Below are 9,257 nucleotides of genomic sequence, written 5' to 3' on the forward strand. Positions count from 1 at the left end.
AAGTAACGCAAAGGGATGGTTAATTCAAAACAGCAATTACCTAGAGTGGAGGAAAGGGAGAAAGCCACCAGTAGGAGAAGTAGGAAAGGACCTGGTCATGTTCTGGCCCAAGTAATAGTCTATATATAAAACTAGGTGCTGGGCATCTGACTATCATTCCTTTGTGTTTTATACATATGATGTATTTCACAGTTTAGAAAAAGAGAGTCTGTGGTGAGGACCACAAAGGAGTGGACCTCTCTATTAACTAACCCCAACTTCTATCATTTTGGGGAAGGACACCCTCAAAACCTTTCAAATAAAAGGTCTTTCATATCTGATCTGTGTGTTCTGCTCTTTGAGACTGATAGGTTATCAATTTCAAAGAAGAAATGGAAAGATCGAGCAGACTGTATTTCTGTGCCTATTAAGTAAGTTGTTGCCTATGTTCTCACAACCTTGGCATGGGGTAAATAATATAGGTTAAGTACTTCCCAGTTGGGATAGTTATCTTCCTTGCACTATCTCTACAAGATCATGCAGCTCTCTTCCTCATTTTTGTTTACTTGGTTGTATCTTCACCAACCACCGAAATACAAGCTATAGCAAATTCACGGCCCTCACCCCCCTCACTTCGCTTGACCACAAATTCAGCTGTAAGGAAGGTCTTGGAATCTCACTACAGATCATCGCACCGAGTTAGAAGGAGCTCTGTGTGCTTCCCACGTAATTTAAGAGCCAAACAAGTTTAGGTTTCAGTGGGAACAGGCAAGGCTTGGCTCTGGGATGAGCTATTTTGGAGAAGTTGCACATGTCCTCTGCAACTTTTCATCAGTGAATTTTTATTCAAAAGATCTTCGAAGAATGCGGTGCCAATCCACGACAGTCACTGCAAAACATACCCTTTGGGTGGATTTTGTTGTGCTTGGCTTTGCGTGTCGGCTTCAGCGACTGCCCTCAGTCCCCACCCCTGTAGAGCGGTCCGCCCGAAAGGATCATTTCATGCGGCGCCAGTGGCTCTCAACCCTAGTTCGCTGAGAGTCTGTAGCTCCTGGAGGTGATTTCAACCTCCGCAAGCGTCCCTGAGGCCACTGACTCCACGGGAAAATTAACACATCCTGAAGGTCTAAAACCTACACGGCTTCCCCAAGCTCGAAATTTGCGTAGCCCCTCCCCGCCCTTGGGGAAACAAGGTCACGCCCTCCGGGGAACCGTGCCACTGGGCCTTTAATAACGCGGCAGCCGCCTTCCCGCCTCCCCCCCCGGGCGCGCACTTCCGGCCGCGGGAGCGTTCGGGAGCGCGCCCCGCCAGTCTCCACCAACCAGCGGCTCCGCCTGGCCGGCGCGAGTACGCGCGCGCACACTTGTGCGCAGGTTCGAATCTCCGCCGCTTCGCGGTAGCTCCCCAACGTCCGGCAGTACTTCGAGTGCAGGGAGGGCAGCGCGCGGGGTTGCGCCGGGCCCAGCCGCCCCGCCCCCTCCGCCCGCCCCACCTGCCCGGCGCCCCCTCGCCCTGGGCTGGTCCTCGCCCGCCCTCGCGCGCCCCGCCCTCGCCCTCCGCCCGCAGAGTTATCCGCGCTCGGCCTCCCGCGCCCGGCGGGCTCCGCCCGAGGCTCCGGGGCCCATGGCCAAGCGGCGTGCGGCCGAGCCGCTGACGTTCCACGTGCCTTGGAAGCGGCTCCTGCTCTGCGACTTTCCCGAGGAGCCGCCGCCGCCCCCGCCGCCGCTCTGGATCCCGCCGCCGGGGGCCTCCCATCCCGGGCAGCCCGTCGGCGTCCCGGAGCTGCCCCGAAAGCGCAAAATCGACGCGGGGGCTATGACTGAACCTTCAGCTTCGCCCAGCAAGCGTCGCGACGGCCGGGACAGCAGCGTTCCGGGCGGCGTGCAGCGTGAGGGCCGAGGCCTGGAGACGGGCGAGCCGCCGCTGCAGCAGCCTCCGGTGCGGCCCCGCGGGCCAGGGGAGGAGCCCCGGGGCGCCCGGCCCCCGAGGGGCGGTGGCGACGACGGGGCGGGGCGCACAGAACCCCGGCCGGGAGACTGGGGTGCAGCACCGCGCCAGGTAGGGGCCGGGGGCTGGCTGACCTCTCCAGAGGGCGGGCGGCTTGAGGGGACGGGGGTCACCCTTAACGCAGCCCCTGCGCGCCCCGGGAGGGAACACGTCGTGACTCGTGTTCTTCAAGGAGTCCCAGAGCGTGAAAAGCCGGGGTCCCTGCTGCAGGAAGGACTCGGACTCCCGGGCTGCACAGGAAGGGCCTCAGAGCCCTTGACCTCATCCTTGGCAGGTTTGGGGAGAGTCCCCAAACCTGCCAAGGATGAGGTCAAGCACCCGAAAGCACCTGGGTAAATGAGGGGGTGGGGTAGACGTGGGCGCGCACCGGCCGTGCCTCTGTCCTGTGTAAGAAAGAGGAAGGCGGGAGTGTGGGTCACGACCGACGTGAGCTTTCTGGAGACTTCACCGGGAACCGCGATAGGTCTGTGCAACGACACATGGAGAAAGGTGCGGCGCACCTTCCTTGGCTTAACGCTGATTTCTTCTACAGTTCGTGATAGATTTCTTTCTAAGGAGAGTGACCAATGTGGTGGCCATCAGTTGGACGGCCGGTAGGCATGGTAAGCCCTTTGGTAGAGAGGAAGGAACCCCCACCCCACCCCCACGCCCCTGTTTTGGGAAAAGGCATTTAATAACTCACAGTGTTAGATCGGATCCTGTGAAAAAGGATTATTGTTGAAAATTAATTTCGACCGTAAAGTAAAGCGACTATACTAGGATCAGAGAGTGTTAAGAGTTACGATTTTGGAGGGAACGGGCCTGCCCCATCTCTGCACCTAAGATCTGATTTGTCTAGATCTGCGCTCTTCAACATGGCCTCCGCAACTGTGGGGCAACTGAAAACTTGAAACGTGACTAGTCCAGAGGGGGGTGTGCTTTCAGTGTAAAATACTCTCTAGAGTTCAGAGATCTCAAAAATTTTTATATTGATTACCCGTTGAAAGAACTTGGAGATACTGGGTTGAGTAGAATGAAAATTTACCTGTCGTACTTTTTTTAGTGTGGCCACTAGAAAAATTTTAAAGTATGTTTGTGGCTGGCATTAGTAATATTTATTGGACAGGTTTGGCCCAGACTTAGGAATTAAAGCTGGTTTTTGGCAATTCTGGGTTGACTTACCAGAAGCTTTGGCAATAGAAAGACCAAACGTAGGGCTCAGTTCACCAACCTCTTCAAGCACTACTACATCGTGGGATCCAGCTCACATTTTTCCATTGTTTTAAGTATATTACAGAATTTTCCAAATGCCTTGCTAGACAAAAAGTGAATTAAGGTTCCGTTGGCAGGTCTTCTTGGTGAAAAACCCAATAAAATGAGAATTTGATAGTTAGGAAAGAGCTTTTTCTGTGGTTGTGAGAAATTACCTTTGGACAGTGAACGATGAGCATTTCCGGATGAAATTCTAAATTGTAAATATTTCCACCCCCAGTTGTCTTGGAATTTAGAAAACATGAGGGATTTTTTAAGACTTCGGATTGCTTTTAGATGTTCAAAATCTGCTTACTTAAAACCAAATGATAGCCCTTATGTTTTGAAAACAATAACTAGAATTTACAGTTATATTCGTGTGTTGCCAGTGGCAAACCTTAAAAAACAAACTTACAAACAAAAAAAAACCAGAATGCTAAGTCATCCAGACCTATTTGATACAGAGATAACTACTGTGCACTTTGAAAACTTTTCCTCTTAGACCATTTTGGTACCCCACCTATAAATAGGCTTGTCTTTTCTACCAGAACATACTGACTGCAGTATGCCACAGATTGATAAGAGGAAAATATGGAAATTGTAGGTAGGCAAGGAAGGAGAATTTTTTTAGCAGACTGACAGAGAAACCTTCTTCGAATCTTTCAGACACACCGGTATCTTTCACAGCAGTGACTGCATTTGGCAGATCTCTGCTTCCTAGTCACTGCAGGCTCAGGGCGAGGACTAAGCTTGGCCAAAGGCATACCTTCTTCATGAAGACAGTCCCTCCTCTTTTCTTTTGGCAAAAGTCCAGGAATCCTTACGTTTCTTCTTTTGTTGGTTTTGTTTGTGAGCTTCTTGTCTTCTGCAAATTTAAGAGAGGAACCTGTTTTCTCCAGCTCCCTTCTTTCCTGCCTCCAAAGATGGAGGTTTTGGGTTTTAAGAGATTTATAGTGAATAACCAAGATACAAGGTTATGATGAAAACATGGAGAAGCTAAAAAGGCTTTTCAATTTATGTAGTAAATGTCTCTCCCTGGTTCCTGGCACTCAGAATAGTCCCTGTCCTCATCCTTGGAATCTCATTTAGGAAAAGTTTCTCAAATAGGTCCTTTCTACATTGAGGATTCAGTTGAGGCAGAATAATGATACCTTTTTTTCTGTCCTAGAACCTCAGAATATTTTTTGAGTTATCTCAGATGTTTTTTTTTGTTGTTGTTGTTGTTGTTGTTGTTGGTTTTTTTCTGTTTTTGTTTTGTTTTGGTGTTTTTAACCAGAGAACTGAACTAACCAGGTATTACTTAATTAAATATTTATGTGTTTTCTCATGATGGTGTCACTTCATGCAGATCCATTACTCTGCTGGCCCTGTTAGCTATTTTTAATGGAAAGTAAGCAGAAATGTTTTTTTCTATTCCTAAGAAGAAAATAATGAATGATTCATAGTTTTCATGGGATATAATATCTAGTAGTATTGGGCAATTACAGTATTAATCCTGAATTTGAAAGAGTCCTGGGGGCACTAGTTGTCTCAGTTGGTTAAACATCAGACTCTTGATTTTGGCTCAGGGTTGTAAGATCAAGGCCTGAGTTGGGTTCTGTGCTGGGCATGAAACCTGCTTTAGATTCTCTCTCCCCTTCTCCTGCATCCCCCCATTCATAAATATAAATCCCATCCATAAATAAATAAATAATTATTATTATTATTATTATTATTACTATTTTTTTTTTTTTTTTTAAAGAGCCCTGCGTTTTACCAGTGAGGAAACAGACTTAGATCAAGGTCAGAGTTAGTGGGTGGTGGAGTTATCATGCAAACTCAGATCTATCTGGTGGCAAACTTTGTGCTCTTAGCTATTAGGTTACACTGATGTCATTAAATGATCTTTTCTGGGCTCATGTTTAAAGTAGGTAATTTGAACAGTAGATTTTTCCCAAAAGGTGGAGATCTTGACCCTTGTTTTTAACCCTGTTTGCTTATCAAAATTAATTTTGGAGGGGGGCATCATTTGGATTATTACATTTTTTTATCCCATTATAAAGAAATTCCAAAGACACTCTTAATTCTCTAAGCCTTAGTGTCTAAGGCTCTCCGTGTACTTCCTATTGAGATTTCCTAATAGGCTTGTGCAGTTCAGTAAAGTGACTGGCGACATGTGGCTGGCTATTAAGCGTTGAAATGTGGCCAGTCTGAATAGTGCTAAAAGTGTAAAATATCTACCAGATTGTGAAAACTTAGTATGATAAAATAGTGTAAAATACCTCATTAATTTTTAAAAGTACTGACTGCTTTTTGAAATGATACTATTTTGTATATATCAGGTCAGGTCAAATAAAATATCGTTAAGAATAATTCCATCTCTTTTTTACTTTTTAAAATTACGTACGTGGCTTTCATTATTTCTGTTGGATAGGGGTGTGTCAGCAAGTATGAGCCTAAGGTGAAAACACAACTGAATAGTATAGGTATATAAATATTCATCTGGGTAGGGTGTTAACGTTCAAACTGGTCACCTTGGAATCCTGTATATAATTCCAGTGCTGCTTCCTTGCACAAAGTATTTTGGGGTTGCTTTTGACATTCTTTGCCAGTTTTGAACTTCATTGGAACATCAGCTTCACTTAGTAATAGCTTGAAGCGATATTATAGCCTTTCAGAGGAATCTGTTGAATTTTAAAAGGGCCTGTACTCACTTGCATTTATCAGTGTTAGTATACTGATTTAAAAGTCTTGCCGTGTACCAAATCTTATATCTTTAATAAAATAATCAGCTTAAGATTTTCTTGCTATTTAGCATGTTTATAGCCTAAAAGTTTTTTGGCAAGATGTCAAAATACTTTATCTTATATGAAGTCAGCCCCTTAAATTAAATACCAAAACCTCAGGGGAAAGACCAAAAATAAGTTTTAAGGTATGTGTGTATTTCTTAAATAAATTGTTTTCCTCACTGAAAGGTTAAAAAAAAAAAAAAAAAAAAAACCCAGACCCATTTTCCAGTGTTTTTCTTGGTTGAAAAGAAGAAAATTATCAAGAAGAGAAGCTCTTTAAAAGAAGAAATTCTTTTAAAATAAACTACTAACAAAATATTTTCACAAGTCCATGAATATGAAAATGCACAGATTTGACTGAGTCCATGAAGCACTTTGACTAGGCAGAATTTAAAGGTGTCTTTGTTGAAGATGCAAAATAAAAGACCACAAAATCTTAAGTGAGTTTGGTTTTAAAACAAGAAAATTTTTTGCTTTAAAAAAAAAAAGTGACTTTCTATAAACTGTTGATATACTTTCCTTTTTCTTTTTTTCCCAAAGCTCAATGAAGAATTTTGGCAGTATAACTCCTTCCAGTATTGGAGGAATCCTTTACCACCTATTGATCTGGCAGACATCGAAGATGTAGTTGAAGATAACCTGCCAGAAGCAACGCTTCCAGGCAAGAATGAAGTGGTTGAGATTGACATGGAGTCCTGACAGAAGGAGTTGAAAAACAGGTTTTTCTGAATTTGAGGAGACATCTCTTAAACGAATTCACATATTCTTAAGGAGAAACGTTATTTTCCATACTTGATGTGATACCATTCCCAAACCTAAGAAATGAGGAAAAGTTGTTTGAAAAATAAATACCTACAGTCACTACTGAAACTCCCAAGGGGGTTTGTTAAGGATATAGTACAGTTACAGGGGAAGTATTTTATATATGTACTCTTAAAGAAAAACTTATGTTTAGACTTGAAATTTGAACATACTGATCTTATAAAAAGGAATTCTGATAGTTTTCAAAGTAGGTGGAGAACACATACTTCCTCTTCTCTGTACCAAAAAGTTAATTTGTGGTACATGAAGTGAATATTGTTTTATAATAACTCTTATTAATAAAATGCTTTCTAGTACATTGTATTGCCTCTTCTTAGTTGAACAGATAGCCAACTTAAACATCTATGCAAACTTAAAATGTGGGGGATTCTTAAAGGTGGCATAGTTTTAAAAGAACTTTCTAAATGTAAAGTAGCGAAAATTTCCATTTGGGTAGCATGTTTGCATAGCTTCCAGTGTTTGATACTTGTTTAACTCTACTTTGGGGAATCATAAATGCTTAAAGAACAATGAGGAGCAAATAGGTGTTGCCCCCCTGCTCTTTTCCTAGGTAAGAAGAAAGAAATTTAGTTGTATTTTTAAATTTCTTGATTTTGAATTGTTTTGAGGGCATGGTTTCTATTGCTTATTACTTTAGACTTGTTCTCAACACAGAAAACACTTCAGAAATCCTTGCCTGAGCCCCACTGGAGAGATTCCCATTTAATTGAGATAGGCCTTAGGTATAGCTATTTTTTAAAACACCAGTCCTCCTTTTCCCCAATCCTAATGCGTGGACAACTTTGAGAACCACTAGACTAATGGTAGTTTTTCCTGTTTAAAGGAGATAACTCATTTGAGATGAAGCAACTCCTCTTCATTAGCTTTGTTTTTATTTTGTTCTTTCAGTGACTTTGTTACAAGTAAGTTATTGTGTTACTGTTTAAAAAATAAAGTAAGCAGTTTGTGTTTGAGTTGAATATCAATGATTAAGTTAATTAACTTTTGTACTACGTCTAGAGTGTTGGATTTGTAATTGAGTAACTTGTCCCTGTATACTTTTTGTTGTTAATGACAGTAGATCCAAAATTGAGAAAGGGTAATAAATGCCAGTGAGGGGGGGGGAACAATGTTGTGTATATACCTGTAGGATTTAAGTATGGGTTGACATTAATGAGAATATTCTAGAACAGAAGACTTGTACTGTGGTTAAGAATTAAGGCTTTGGTGTCAGGCATGATTCAAAGGTTTGTACTGCCACTTTCTACCTATGTAACATTAAGCAAGTTATTTTTCATCTTTGAGCCCCAGGTTCCTTAACTGTAATATGAAAAACAATAAATAGTATCTACCTCACAGAGGCTATGTTGATTGTCAAGCAGTGTACCAAGTACTCTTTACCTGCATCTTGTTTAATTCTCATAATAACCTTATTGTAGGTTAAAAAAATAGTATAAACGTACTTTTTGTAGTTATACTTACACTTTAAGTTGCCACTAGAAATTTCAGGATAAGAACTGGAATTGAAATACCAAGGATGGCAAGCAAGTGGGGGAAGCAGTTAAATTGCTGTAGAAGGAAAAAACAGTAAACCTTCTTCCCCCTTCTGTTTGACCTGAGGGTAGGAGAGGGTCCATTTTTGTTCAGTGCTCTTCCTACTGACTAGAACAGTGCCTGTCACATAGTAGATAGTCAATAAAAACTGCATGAGCAAATTAACGAGTGTTCTTCTCTATTGATGGGAAGGTAACGGCAACCGTTTTCTCAGAACATATCACAAAGCTAGGCATTTTACCAAAGACGTGCATTCAAAAGATGTCACAGAGATGAAATAATAAAACATTGGAAATAGTACAACACTGGAAACAATAATGTAAAAACTAAGACCTATCTACCTATCTACCTATTGAACTATAGGAGGTGGTCATTTAATGAGAAATTTCATAGGATGCTACATTGCAGGTGAGTGAATAGGAGACTCAAAGAGTAGCTCAGATGGGTTCCTGGCTGGCTCAGTTGGTAGAGCTATGCAACTCTTGATCTCAGGGCTGTGAGTTCAAGCCCCACCATCAGTATTAAAGCTTACTTGAAAAAACAAATCAAAACGCAATGTTTTGAGCATTATGTGTCAAATAGCATACAAAACTGTAAGGTAAAGATTCAGGGAAAATATTTGCTATCAATATGTTGAAGGCTGAACATTTTTATATAGATGTGTACATAGTTTAATGTAAACATTTAAATGAGTTTAATATGTAGAATATGAATATGTAAAGATGTATACATACATGTTTGTGTGTGTGTGTGTATATACAGAGATAGGGATTTGATATAATTCTATCCTTTTAGAAAAAATTGTTAGTAAGTAAACCTCAAGATAATTCAGTAAAATTATTTGGTGGATAAATTAAGATGGAAGCTTAAAAGAATTTTTTTTAAGTTGTATACACTTCACCCAGATTCCCTAATAT

At 42.0% G+C, this 9,257-nt stretch overlaps 1 protein-coding gene across 1 annotated transcript; it reads left to right on the top strand.

Moving 5' to 3' along the window:
- Window positions 1-1,332: 1,332 nt before the first annotated feature.
- Window positions 1,333-8,142, top strand: CUNH9orf40 (chromosome unknown C9orf40 homolog). Its single transcript, XM_045085382.1, has 2 exons — window positions 1,333-2,038; window positions 6,526-8,142. Exons 1-2 carry the CDS (start codon window positions 1,604-1,606, stop codon window positions 6,682-6,684), a joined length of 594 nt encoding a protein of 197 aa, XP_044941317.1. The 5' UTR covers window positions 1,333-1,603; the 3' UTR covers window positions 6,685-8,142.
- The last annotated feature ends 1,115 nt before the right edge of the window (window positions 8,143-9,257 follow it).

This window comes from Mustela putorius, unplaced genomic scaffold (genome assembly GCF_011764305.1).
Source record: "Mustela putorius furo isolate JIRA1106 unplaced genomic scaffold, ASM1176430v1.1 tig00000854_pilon_pilon_pilon, whole genome shotgun sequence".
In the NCBI taxonomy this organism is placed as follows: Eukaryota; Metazoa; Chordata; class Mammalia; order Carnivora; family Mustelidae; genus Mustela; species Mustela putorius.